The 14,510-nt window shown below is 39.1% G+C and overlaps 1 protein-coding gene across 1 annotated transcript; it reads right to left on the reverse strand.

The window, feature by feature from the left end:
• Positions 1-54: 54 nt before the first annotated feature.
• On the reverse strand, positions 55-14,017 carry LOC148426597 (metalloreductase STEAP4-like). Its single transcript, XM_088411133.1, has 9 exons — positions 13,790-14,017; positions 13,593-13,700; positions 13,239-13,309; positions 11,529-11,613; positions 7,137-7,415; positions 4,720-4,814; positions 4,482-4,635; positions 4,224-4,394; positions 55-346 (listed from the first exon to the last, which is right to left on the reverse strand). Exons 1-9 carry the CDS (start codon positions 14,015-14,017, stop codon positions 86-88), a joined length of 1,452 nt encoding a protein of 483 aa, XP_088267259.1. The 3' UTR covers positions 55-85.
• Positions 14,018-14,510: the final 493 nt, after the last annotated feature.

Below are 14,510 nucleotides of genomic sequence, written 5' to 3' on the forward strand. Positions count from 1 at the left end.
CATTACTGATGAAGAACGTTGATGAAAGAGTTCTCCAACTTCGATCATGCTGAGTCCACCTCGGATGAAACCAGAGGTCAGATGGTCACAGGTTTGTAGCCTTCATCTCGCCCGTTTCCACGCTCGGGGCCCTCTCCCAACCCTGTCGAATGCGGGTGAGAGTTCGATCCACGCATGGCAGCAAGATCAACATTTTGAGCACCAGCACCACGGAGGGTACAATCAGACAGAGCATGTAGCCTGGAGGGGTGTACCACTTGTACGTTGACGGGCGGAGGAATTTATTCCAGCCGTATATGTAACCGTGTGCCGTGCATATGAGCAGGGTAAGGTGGCCGAGTTTGGACTGTAAGGGGAAAAAAAAGACAAAAAAGACATTTAACTCTCCCCCAAAGAATACAGCTACACAGAAAAAACATTTCCATTTCTCTGTTTGTTTTTTGTTGTTGTTTTTTGTTTAAGGGGCTAAAACAAATCAAGTGGGATATTTTGGAATGTTTTCTTTTCTAGAATTTGTGTTGATTGTTACAATGTTACAGATGTAACCGTCACGGGCTAGGGGATAACATGCATATACCGCACAGGCTGGGGTGAAATGGATTTGAACTCAGGTCCCTGACCTGTGAGGCGGATTTGAGAGATGAAAGAGAGAGAGAGAGATGAAAGAGAGAGAGAGAGAGAGAGAAAGATATAGATAGATAGATAGATAGATAGATAGATAGATAGATAGATAGATAGATAGATAGATAGATAGATAGATAGATAGATAGATAGATAGATAGATAGATAGATAGATAGATAGATGGATGGATGGATGGATGGATGGATGGATGGATGGATGGATGGATGGATGGATGGATGGATGGATGGAGTCGTTCTCCACTTTATACCTGATTTAATTACCCATGAGGAGCATCTGCAGTGCAACCTTCATTGCAATTTCCTCATTCATCATTAAAATTAAGAGCGTTTCAAGGTTGTTTTATTGTTTCGGCATATGAATATTGCATTGCTTGCAAAGTCCCTGAAAACTGAAACTATTAAGTGAAAGTAAATCCGACACAACACACGGAGGAATGTTGAAACCAACCTTGCCAAATTTGAATGAAAAAAAATATGGCCATTAATTCTCTCTGCTGTATGGGTCACTGAAAGTGCCGAAAGCATTCTGCATTCAATTGTACAGTCGATAAAATACCATTAGAGCTGAAATGATTGAGCAACTATTACTACCATTCATACTACTGATAGAATTATAATAATAATTGCAATTTCAGCCTCTCAACAGTAAATATAATCTGTGTTTTGTCCTCCATCTAAGCAGAGTGATCTTAGTCTTGAATTAAAATAAAACATTAACGGACATTTGCTTTTAATTTAGAAAACAAAACAAACTTTTTTTTTCATATCTTTTTTTCTTGAAATATTTGGCATTAGAAGGATCTAAAATGGCTTGTGAATTAAGAATTACGTAATTAAAAGATAAAGTACTGACATATTGGATTGATTATTTTAAAATTGATTACTTTATGCACTAAAAGAACTAAAGGTACTCATGCTTAAGTAATGAATTACTTTAAGAACTCTAGTACAACAGTTAAAAATCCCATTAGGGACTGAATTACTATTGTAATCATTAATTTAGGTACTTTAGTACTGAAATACATGATTACTTCAGGCAATTACGTTTGAAACAAATTATTTTGGTGCTAAAAAAATAAAATAATTGATTACTTTAGGTACTAAAAGTACAAAATCAATCATGATGATCACAAACAATTACTTAGCCAAATTCATTACTTCAATATTTACTTCATTTAGTATCATCCATTTTAGACCTTTTTTTAGGGCAAACACTTGAAAAAATTAAACAAGCTATAAACAAGTAACTTATTGCCTGAAAGTCAGCTGGGATAGGCACCAGCCAGTCTTGCGACCCTTGTGAGGATAAGCGGCTATAAAAAATGGATGGATAGATGGATAAACACGTACATGGAATAGAATATCTGGACTCTTGCAAAAAAAAAAAAAAAAAAACATAAAATTATATCTTTGGAAGTGAATGGGTTAATAATGTTCTGGAAAACATCAGCAGTACAGTTACCAAACATTTTTTATGACGCTTCCACCTTGATCATTTCCACGATTTCCAAGAGCCCGGAAGAAACTGGATGTCAACATTCAAGGCCCGCCCAGGTAATTAGAATTTGGCCAAAAAATTCAGAAGCGAACCATTCTCAGTCAACATGGGGAAAACAGGGCATATATTTGAACAAATAACATCCTGTATTACACGGTGCAAATGCGGCTCATCAGATGTGTTTTTGTCGATGGATAAAACTACTCCCCTGCTGACTTCATGAATAGAAATTGTCACATTAAGTTTTATAGAGAAAAGATTCTCTTAAGGTTTCCTTCCACAGCTGTTACAGAATAATTGTTTTCGGGACCCGAGCGCACTCCTGTTGTTTGGTTATTGTTAATCACTTAGTAGAGAATGTCTCGAGCACAGAAGAACACTTGATTGTTTTACAGTTGCCTCATCGAATGATAACAATGAAAGATTTTATTTTTAATCACAACAGAGCTGCAAAACCTTTGGCGTCATGAATATTAAAATTGGACGCATTCCCTTGTTGACAAGCGTGATCGCGGCGATAATCTATGCAAATTGATCTCAGTTGCGTCGTCTTTTTCTCCCCTACTCAAAGGATCAATTATCTTGACCTCCGTTGCCGAATATCTTTTCCCATCAGTCCATCTGTGCACACACGTAGCCGTGACCTGTATTAGCAAATCTGTTCACGTGGGATTATACCTGCTATCATAATTCAGTTTAATGAATAACTTAACATTTAAAATGCTGAGCTAAAAGCAACCAGTCATCCGTTGTGCACGCCTGTGTTAGGGAGCTACCTAACTAGTCACTTGGGAAGAAAGTGCCCGTGACGCATTGCTTTTACAGCACTTTAATAACTCAGATAAAAACTTGGAAATAATTACGCTTTATCTAGCGGGCCCTAGAAAGAGATTTTACTGATAGGAAAAAGAGGATGAGAACAATGGTACTTGGGAGCTCTCAAAAACTTTATTTGCAGTACACCCTGCATTGTCTCGTCTACTGAAAAAAAATGATGATAATCTTTGCCATCTTTGAGTCTTGCTGATGCGTGTCTTAGGTCTAAGATTAGGTGAAGTGAGGGTGTGCACAGATTGGCCAGCACGCCCCTGATTGCGAATAATTACGCTTAAAACCTTTTGTCATGGTGCTTCAAAAATGTTGTCCCGGTGACCTGTGCAATTTGGTGTTTGTGAGTCGGGACCTTTGGAATTCGATGTTTAGGTGATTTTAAACGCACTCGTAAGTTAAATGATGCTACTTCTAAAACTATCCATTCATCCATCCATTTTCTAGAGCCGCTTATCCTCACAAGGGTTGCAGGCTTGCTGGTGCCTACCACAGCTGGCTTAATACACTTACGTATATTTTTTCCAGTTTAAGTAAAAAATATTTCATTAGCATAGCAGCTAATTTCCTATTGTAAGGACAGAACATCCAGTGGATGCTAATCTAACTGTTTATTCTCCTCTTTTCATAAAATAAGATTCCAATAGTTAAACAGAATAGCTAATGGAATGGTAGGGGTAAAAATCTAATCATTTCCCATCCCTAATTATGCCACCAAAACTTGCCATGCTGACAAACAAACGTAGAGCAAATGTAAAAATCTAGAATGCGATGAGCATTCAATAGAAGGCGCACTGAAAATATTAGCAGAATACTTATGTGAATCATCAGATTGATTTTTGTACCCATGCTGTATCATATTTCAATCTGTTATGTGTTCAAAACAACTTCAACTTCATGTTGACCCAGCTATTTTTGTCATGATGAGATCTGTCTATTTGATTATACTTGGGTGAATCACATGCCTTGGGCACATGCTGTATTTTTATATAAAGACCAAACAAGCAATGAGTAAGTCCGTGAGGTCTTCAAAACTACTTCATCACATGGAAACCAAACTAAAAAACTCCCACTGTTTCTTTTATTATGCCTTGTGTTTAATATGCTCTTGATTACACTTTTATTATGAATAGGCGATGGCGGCCACTATTAAACTCTCTTGCTGTCCCTGTCAAATAAAAAGCATGTACACATCTCTTGATTTTTGGCTCTACATTTGCCAGACACCATAAAAGATGTGTAAGTGTGCTCTGACCTGAACGAAGTTGAACTCCCTCCAGCTGAGCGAGCCTCCCACAGAGGGCAGCGACGTCAGGCCGAGTAGGACATAAAGAAAGAAGCCCAGGATGCCCAAGACGTAGAACGAGTCTGTTCCCCATGCTTCTGTATAATTAAAGTCAAAGGGGGTGGTTTTGTTGTTCTTCATCTGAGGGGAGTGAACGAAGGAGGAGAAAAGCCTTAACGATTTCTTGTACAGTAAACGTGGAGATCATCTAAAACCACTGTACCGTACCTCGTCCACCACACGGGAGATGAGTTTATGTCTGACCGAGTAGCGGATAGGAATAATGAATGTATAGATGGCGTGGAGAAAAGCAAAGCCCAAAGCGACCAGGCCCATTTGCTTCCGACACAGCATCCAGCGGTCCAGCCAGTTAGGGAAGCGCCTACGCCACACGAGAGATGGATGAAGCTTTGAGGAATGTGCAGAGGACATTTTGGAGCTTCCTTCAAATGACGAGATACTTTACTTGTACTTGGTTCCTCTGTAGAGCTGAAAGAAGGCGGCTATAACACCGGGCAGGTAACACAACGACAACATGACCAGCGACACGATGGGAAACACCTGAAAGATGGCGGCGAAATTAAGAAGCGCATCGCAGTCAACTCTCGACCGCTGAAGCCAAGCGAGTTAACCGCGGTAGCATTATTGACTCGGGCAAATTAACCGAAATATCCCATTCACGACACAAAGAACGAGCCGCTGAGATTGAAAAGAAAATGCTCTATTTTTTCATCAACGTGCACAGGCAAAACGCCGACTTTGTTCCGATGTTACAAAATGTTAGTTCAGAGTGACCTTCAAGTGAAGAAGTCATTGTATTCTCGGGACACCGAATCAATTGCAAGTGGCCTGCTGCTCCGCTTGCCTCCTACAAACAAAGCTGTCCTTTCATCCATTCCAAAGAAATTCAATAATTTGGCCTCGAATAAATGAACTGCCGCAGCCGCTTTTGGCCTTCAGGTGCATTCCTAACCATTGTTACAACTGAATGGTGTATGAACTCATTCGTTGTCTGGCCAGATAAAATCCTCCTGAACTGACAGTGGCGCCCACGCTTCCATTTTTTCAGAACTTGGGATTTCTACCCAAAAAGAAAGCAAATACAATGGTAATACTTTGCATGTGATGTAGAGGCCGTGTGGAGGAGCTTTGTAAGGTCATGGTCAAATGGTCAAAGCGGAATAAAGCCAGTGGAAAAAAGATGGAGAGGATTCTCATTATTATATCAGGGTTCTGAGTTTATTCTCATAATTGTTCATTTAATCTAACTTTAAAGAAAGAATTCTCACTTTAAAGTCAGACTTCAGACTTTCTTCTCAGAGTCCTGACTTGTGAGACTTCTGAATGACTTCTGAAAAGTGAGAAATCGGACTTTAAAGTCAGAAATGTGAGAATTTTCATATATTCTGGACTTTAAAGCGAGAATTTTGAGAATCTTTAAAGTCTCTTCTGATGGTGATTCAAAGCTCCAAAATTCTAACTTCAAGTCTGAATTTAAGTTTGACTTTAGGTCGCAATTCTGAGGGAAAAGAGAAAAGACAAAAAACCTGTCCACCTAATTTTTCTTCACTGTCCCTCATCCCCTTCGGTAATTTGACCACTTGACCATAATACTTCAAAGCTCCATCATTCAGACTTTAAACTTCAAGTGGTCAGAAATCTGAGACTCTTTAACTCATTCAATAACAGGGACATATTTTCACGTTTTTTAAGAGTCCAGACATTCAATCCTAGATACTTAAGTATTAAATCAATACTTAAGTATTTAAGTATTGATTTAATACTTTAATACTTAGATACTTAAGGATTGATTTAATACTTTGGGCAAATCAGTATCATATTACTTCAAGATACTTAAGGATTAAATTGATACTCAACTATCTAAATATCGATTTAATACTTAAGTATCTGGAAATGAATGGTCTTAGTGAACTTACTGTAAGTATTGATTTAAGTCTTAGGTGTCTGGGATTTAATATCCAACTCTTAAAAAACGTCCCTGGCATTGAATGAGTTGAAATTAGAATCCTAACTTTACGCGCAGAATTCTCACTTCTGACTGATTTTTATAGATTAATATCATAACTCTGAAAATAAAGTCAGAATACAGACTTCAAAGTGATAAATCTGACTTTAACATCAAACTCAGAATTCTGAGAATTGTCAAAGGGAAAATTGTGACTTGAATGTCAATGTAAGGTAAAAATTCAGCAATCTTTAGAGTCAGAATTCTGAGATAAATGTGAGAATCCTGCACATCTTTATTTTTCTTCACTGGCCCTAATTGTCTTCTGCAATGAAAAAAATGCATCTGACATCCACCATAGACGCCGACTTAGCAGGCCTAAGCTCCGACCGACATTCTGCCTCCAAACTGTCGAATTTCAAGGCGCATGGTCAAGAACTCAACACTCAGAATGCTCAGGGTGGTCTCCCAAAGATGCAAACGCGAGCAGCGAGCTTTGCGCTGAAACAAAAATCAGGATATGTCTGCATTTGTACTCCGGCGCAGGTGTTCTCCGTCTATGAAAACAGAGCCCTTAAGGGTTAGAAAACAGAGGGGAAGAGTAAAGAGGCGCCAGTATGTACCTCAAAGGGCTTTAGACAAGAGAAAAACAATAGTAATGAGGGCACGGAAAATTGAGACGGTTGGCCTATCAGCAAATGGTTCTGCCAGCAAGAAAATAGAACATCTCTAGCTTTAGGCCCCCGTAGCTATCGGACCTATCCGCATGAACATATGGAGTCTACTTGTTTTCAAAGGCAACCTGATCAGTTAAATTCAAAAGCCTGATTCGTCATGACCCTAAAACCAAAAAGGGACGACACATATCTCAAGTCTCTCAAGACAGTTTCGCAAGAAACGGCTCAGCGACTCGTCACCTTGTTGGCTAAGGACACCATGATTCGATAGGAGATGTCCTTCCCCTGCTCCACGTAGGCGTAGATGACGTCTCTGATGAGCAGATAGAAAAAGAAGAAGGCGGCGAGGCCAACAGCAATTTGAAGAGGCAGCCTCCACTCGGGGAACAGCCTCAGGGGGAAGTCCTCCAGCTCCCGGGCGGCTGACAGAGACCCCCTGTCCAAAACGGTTAGGCCCATCTTGGTGGCAACATCCGCTACAGCCTGCTTTGCCTCAGCACTGTTGCCGCACACGTAGACCTGGGGAAAGATTTTCTTTCATATTAAAGAAAGAGTCAACAATAGCTTCAATGTTGCAACGAAAACATGTTTTAGTCCGCTTCGTGTGTTTCATTATTTTAGCTATTATTTTGTAGGTTTAAAATGTATTGTAACTGACTCAAAGTGCTTTTGATGTTGTCTACTAGATCTCAATAGTTATTGTATTTGCTTGTTTTTAAATACATTTACAAAAGAAAATTATCTAGTTAACGAAACAAAAACTATCTAGTTAACTTAACAAAAACAAGTGTCTATCATTACCTTAAAAAAAAACTGAATGAGAAGGTGTAGCCTAACATTTGGCCTGTAAGCATATATTCTTGCTGTCTATGATGGTGGATGCTTTTACTTTTACTTTATAGACCAATCACAACGGCGACTACTTTTCATGAATATCTTTATCACGTCTTACTGTCTCGTATCTTGGCGGGGTACAATGACAGTTCATTCGGGCTGATGAATTCAAAAAGATCAAAATGTATCTGTGAGCTTCCCTTAAAACAAGTCAGTAGAAATAGAAGTATTTTCATGTTGCTGCCTACCTGCCGGTTGTTCTGCACGGTTGCTCATAATTAAAAGATCTTAGATGAGTCACGCACTGTTTGCACATGACACGGCGATGCACTCTGACTTGCGTTTAAAAAAAAAAAAAAATATATATATATATATATATATATATATATATATATATATATATATATATATATATATATATATATATATATATATATATATATATATATATATATATATATATATATATATATATACTGTATATGTGTGTGTGCACTCTTTCCCTAATCCCATCCCATTTCTATATCTTGTCATGCTGGCATTTATGATCAAACATACTTTTCCAAGATAAGGTGATTAAATGTGTACGGTATTTGTTTGTGTGCGTGGGTGCGTGCGTTGTCAGGGGTTAAAGCCGGTGTAGGAGGAGACAGAGAGGAAAATTTGACAGGCAAGTCAACTGAGCAGTTTTCCCCCAGGTGTGTGTAAGTGGACCGGGCAGCCAGCCATGTCTCCTTACATTACTGCACTGTAACAGCAGGGGACAGCCGACAGACTAAATCTCCATCTGAATGTAAATGTGACACGATCACAAAAACACACAAAGAGGGGAAATTGTCCAATCAACTTGCTATTATGTCATCCTGACAGCATTTATGCATCAAATATACCCTTTGTAGTAATAGTATAAATGTTTATAATAATTGGTTAATTGATCTTTCTATTGATTGATAGATTGATTCATCGTCCTTAAAAGCCATTGAGACAAAATAGTGTGCGTGACTGGGTTGCTACCAGCAGACATAATATTCTTATTTTTAATTTGCTATCATTATTGTATGTTTGTTCATCTATTTATACTAGTGACTTGAAGTGGCAGAGAGATGATCTTGAAGTAGACCCTAAAAGGTTTTGGTGTATTTTTTGCTACCATTTACTGTGTACAGTGAAATACTTGATGATGAATCCTCACAAGAACATATTGGATTTGTGTTTAGCTAAACAGGCCCAAATTTCACTCAAGAGGCCATCACAGAAACATAGTCTAATTGCCATCTTTTCCGACCAGTGACAGACAATAAGACAAGTGTTCTTACTGCTATAATATCAAGTCAAATAAAAATTCTTATTATCAGCTAAACCCGAGTGATTGGAATTGCCGTATGCACCTCTAACACGGATTTATTGCGTCCTTGAGCAAGACGCTGAAACACAGAGCTTCTCCCTGGCTGCGACGAAAGCGGTCCTCTGCTTGAGTGTGGATTGGAACAATGTGCGTTTGCTGTGTGATTGGTACTATGCACTGGACAAAAGGAATGAGTCAAAATGCACCTACAGTATGTTCATCAGAACCAAAATTATTTTTAATCATTTACAAATATACTGTATATAGATGTAGTTTTTTCAGGCATTCATAAAATTTATGACGGAAATTCCCACACGAAAGCCATCTTAAGTAGTATAATTTGGATGTTGATGAAAGTCTTGGGAAAAATATCCTGAAAAATCAAACCTGACCTGACAAGTGCGGTGACAATGCAGCATGGGGCTTCAGCATATCTCCATCCTTGAGCATCGAGTGTTTTTGCTTGCTTCTTGATTGTTTTGTGCTTTCTCGTGATGAAAAAGTGTGATAATTCCATGAGAACCGGAAATTGAATAGACTGTGACTTTTAGACTTCTTTTCTGGCTGCTCAGTACATTACTACAGTACAATACTTTTGAAAGCAGTTACACAGTATAGTGCAAGAACACGTTTGAAAACATGATTTTAAAACCTTCTTTATGAAACTTCTTTCTAAACAACTAATCGTAGAAAAAGAGCATTGTTTGTAACCTGGATTTACATGCATTTACACTTTATTAGTATGTTTTGTTGTAATGGGACTTTTGGCACTTAAAGCGAGCCGAGCATTTAGGAGTCTTTTTCACCTAGACTTGATAGCTGTGATAGCTTTTATCATCCATTATTATCATTCATTTAATTAATTTACTTTTAGAATAATTCAGAGCATCATTTACTCTCCAATCAAAAAAATTTCGAATGGTAATGACAATAATTCATTTATTAAACTGATTTATACAACAATGGGGGTTACCATGTTACCACCTGTTCACCGCCAACGAGGCATGGACACACCCCCCCCCCCCCCCCCCCCCTTACATAAGCACTCACACCTCTCCACCCTCTACTCTGCTGTGTAAGAGTGCTATTAAAATATTTTTTAAAGGATCATGATAATATGATGCCATCCATGTACATTCTTCACGGAGCATGGAACCTGTCCACCTGCATCTATTTCTAATCCACCAATATTGCATTTACTCTACCTGCAACATAATAGACAACCTTTATGGTAGTCTAAAATATAGCCTATTTTTGAGAACCGAATTAGCAGGTGTGTCGAAGGGCGAGTTCGGCCACGTTCGGCGATACATCCAAATTTACAACCACACTGAACTAGCAGTACTTTTGGTAACCAAATTATTGTCGCGGTAATTAGCAGCGTGGCAACCATATGTGCGGTATGCTTAGACTTGCGCAACCCTGCTCTAAACACGTTCCACCAAGTCGAGGATGGACACAGTTTTTACACAGAGCGCATGGGTAGCTGTTTACCAATTTAGGGTATGATATCAATTGTGATTCGTCATTTTCTAGTGCTTCAAATAAACAAAAAAAAAGATGAATAAATAAATAAAAGAGCAAGTATTTTAAATAGCTCTTTTTAGTGAATGCTTTGTGAATAAACAGTTCCCCCTTAAAGAGCCACAAGTCCCATCAGTATTCAAAATATCTTTCTTTTGAATCAATCACTCACGACTGACACAACACGCGATAGTTAAGAGTGTTAAAATGTTAAGTACATGTTGAGTACTTCAATGAAAACTTCAATGAAACTTAGTTGTAAATAGTACCACACTTATTCCGGGATTGATTCCTCCACCTCTAACTTTAGTTACATGACTGGTGGAGGAAAAACACTGTTCACCTTTTCAGAAGGAAAATGGAGCACTGCAGTGGTATCAGCATGAAGAGATATTTGTGGATGTCTGTGTGTTTACGTGTGTGCATGCTGCTTGTTTTTGTTGAAGAGGATTTGAGGCAGATTCAGGTTTGGTCTCCAGAGGTTCCTACATGTTTGTGTTTCCCTTTGTAGCTGTGTAACGGAAGCTACAATAAACACTAGTCTTTCAACTTTGTAACATCTTAAAATGTGTTAGCTTGTGTGTCTTTACAAGCACTGCCCTCGTTTTTGCCAGCATTGATATGGAAACACGGAAAAATCAATAACCTGCACTGGCAACTACAGGATCAATAAGGCATTGCAGTCAGACGCCTTTTTCTGCTTATTGGCTAGCACTATACAAGAATTTGGGGTTTCATGAAAACAGATTGGAGTGGGACACACCAACCATTTATTATTATGCTCTAATATGCTTCAAGGGCTTGCTGCTAACAAAGGGAATAGAATTGGCCTTGCGCTCCCTCCCCTTTACAATTCCGGCTGTACCTCTGATTTTCCTACATTCCGCTCACACCTCCCCCTCCCCCCCCCCCCCCCCCCCCCACCTCACCTGTTTTCCTGTCAGAAGACCGTTCTGCAGAGCCCAGGCAGACAGCGTGTTAAGGCCTTTCACCACATTTGCTCCAGGGACCATTCTGGAGAACGCACAGCAAAGACTTAAGCTGACATTTTTCAACACCCCTCACAAAAAGAGAGAGGGGGGAGAAATACAGAACTAGAGGGGCCTGAATGTCACAAATCAATGTCTCCACTTTGACTAAATCGAAACTCAGTGGGCTGTGGGCTGCCAAAGGAGATGGTTTCGTTTCTTCGGGATGCAGCGGGTGCCTTTTGACGTCTTGTATTCTAAATGGGCTTCTTCTATATTCTTCTTCTATATTCTTCTTCTATATGAAACCGCTTTGGATCGAAATATTCAACTCTTAGAAAAATGATTACATCTAGTTAGTGATGACATGAGCATGGGCACAACACTGGCAAAAAAAGTGATTTGAGGGGAAAAGTTGCATTTTTGAACACAAAACGTCAAAATCAACGTCAACACCCCTGTGTGATTTTACAAATATTTATGAAGTACATGCACAGCAATCACCTTTTGGTGGTTGGATCATCAACCAGAAGAGTTTTGATAAATGTACAACAGTACATTCAGCATCAAGGTCTCTTTTGTTATATTTTGTAGACACATATACCACAGGTACGGAACTGCTCCAAGTCAAGGTTTAACCTTGACAGTTCTGAATTTCTCGTCACCTGAATTTAATTAAATACAGGCAACAGCTGCTAGATTTTAAATCCATAACAGGTGGTATGGATAGAGGGTTGATAAAAACACCTCTTTCAATGGCTTTTTTAAGGGCAAATGAACAAAAAATGTTTGTTCGTTTTTTTTTTTTACAATATCGCTTCATTTGTTTGGATAGCATTCTTTGATTAATATTGCGTTTGTAGATTATGAATGAAGTAGCAAAATCCACTCATTTCTTTTCATATCAATAGGCAGCCATTTTGCCTCCTGCTGTCACCTGAAGACGACATCGAAGTTGGTCAGGGTTAACGGCCAACCATGGATCAGCTTGCCAATGCCACATGACCAAACTCAGAAAACAGGTACGTGATCGGCCGTTACCTGACCCCTGAGCAACTGTGATGTGATTTTCAGTCGACAAAATGGTAAAAATGTCGATGCATATTTTGTATTTGATGCTATAGTAATCAGAATGCCATTGTTAAATTTGTATGGATGTATAAAAGATATTATTGTTAAAAAATTATTATTATTATTGTTATTATTGTTAAAAAAAATTAAAGGTTTGAGCTTCCCTTTAAAAAGATAAAATATAATATATGCTTTAACACCTGACTCAGACTCGTTTTCTTAGTTTTCATTAAAACTGATTTAAATTCAGTTTACGTTATTGTTTTCTAAACATTTTAATGACATCAATCCTCTCAATAAACGTTTGATAGTTTTGTTTCTTAGATAAAAATCATAATTGTTCAGAATTCCTATAAAAAAGGAGAGATTACATATTTGGGCCGTGTCAAAAAGCCATGATTTTAACCTACTTTTTTTTAAGAGTCCTTCTTTTAAAAGTCCTTCCAATTACTTCAATCAATACTTTATAGAGGACTATGCTTCTGCACGCTCACAACCCAAAAGCAGTAAGAAAGCTATAGAGTTGAACTGTCAAACGGTCAGACAGAAACTATAAAATACTGTATTATATTTTTTTAAATATTCAGGTGGGACTCTTACCTCTGCAAGTAGGCAGCATTGGCTTCAGCATACATGTCTTTTTTCAAATTATTACTGAGATCCACCAACACCTGCGCAAGAGAACAAAATTTCCCACTTACATGTGACGTATGTTACTATTCTAAAACAGAAAACATGTTTATTTATATTATTCAATTAGCATCCTTACAGGATATGAGCGTGGTAGCTGCGGGCTCGGTTTTGACGAGAGAGCAAAACTAAGAACTCATAAATAAACGTGACACACACAGAGGAGTAGATCTTATTGTTTATATACAGTAAACGTGTTGTACAGCTCTTGAGTCAATATTAGTTGTGTGTCATCATTACATAACACACCGGCCATCAATTCACCTTTCCTTCCAAATAAGGTGCCAGCGTCTCCATGAATGCGTAATGTTCTCTGTGAACACAAATGAAGATGAGTCGAGCCACCTTGGCTGCCGCCTCATGGCTCATCACCTGCGAGGCAAAAACGTTCTCCGTGTCGGATCACGATTTTCTCGCACCGTCATCCATTCCTGCTAGCTAACAACATTGCGTCGTTTCACCTGAGCTCCTTGAGGCAACGGGCCGCAGCTGTGAGGCCTGCGGCTGCCGTACACTACCCTGCAGCCCGTCTGCAGCAGGCGCAGGCCCAGGGAGCGTCCCAAATCTCCCGTCCCAAAAATGCACAGCGGCTCCTGCTCCTGAGGCGTGGACATATCTGATGCTCTTCTACCGAGAGGATGCAGGGATACGCTTTCTTGTTTGATTTCTTCTCCCGAAGACATTGTCATGTTGAAGCACGCTTTGGAGGCTCCGTTTTCCCGCCTGCGTTGTTATGTACTGTAGCTCTGCAACACGTAGAATTGCCCCACCCTTGCCGTCTTAAGGTGTACAGCAGCACGTGACAACCAAGTTGTGTATTATGGCTGTGTGATAAAAGTTGAGCCAGGTGAGGTTGTTTATGACAGCGCTAATCAACATCTCCCGGCACGTGACCTGGACCGTGAATTATCTCATTTGGTTTGACGCAACGCTCCGCCCTACAATCCATGTGGATAAACTCATTTTAATTGACACTTGGGCAACAAGACAGGGAGTGTTTTATTTTGATAGACTTTGAACAGTAATCAGATGCGATGGAAACATCAGATTTATACACTCCTCTGTGCATCTTTACTATCTAATGAGAGTCAGAACATGAGTTGTATCAATTATTTTCTCGTTGGAAAGATAGCAGGAGAACTCAGCCAAGGTTACGTTCGCTATTTGTCATCTTAAAATTCC

Source organism: Hippichthys cyanospilos, chromosome 3 (assembly GCF_059441005.1).
Source record: "Hippichthys cyanospilos isolate Australia breed blue-spotted pipefish chromosome 3, RoL_Hcya_1.0, whole genome shotgun sequence".
Taxonomy (NCBI): domain Eukaryota; kingdom Metazoa; phylum Chordata; class Actinopteri; order Syngnathiformes; family Syngnathidae; genus Hippichthys; species Hippichthys cyanospilos.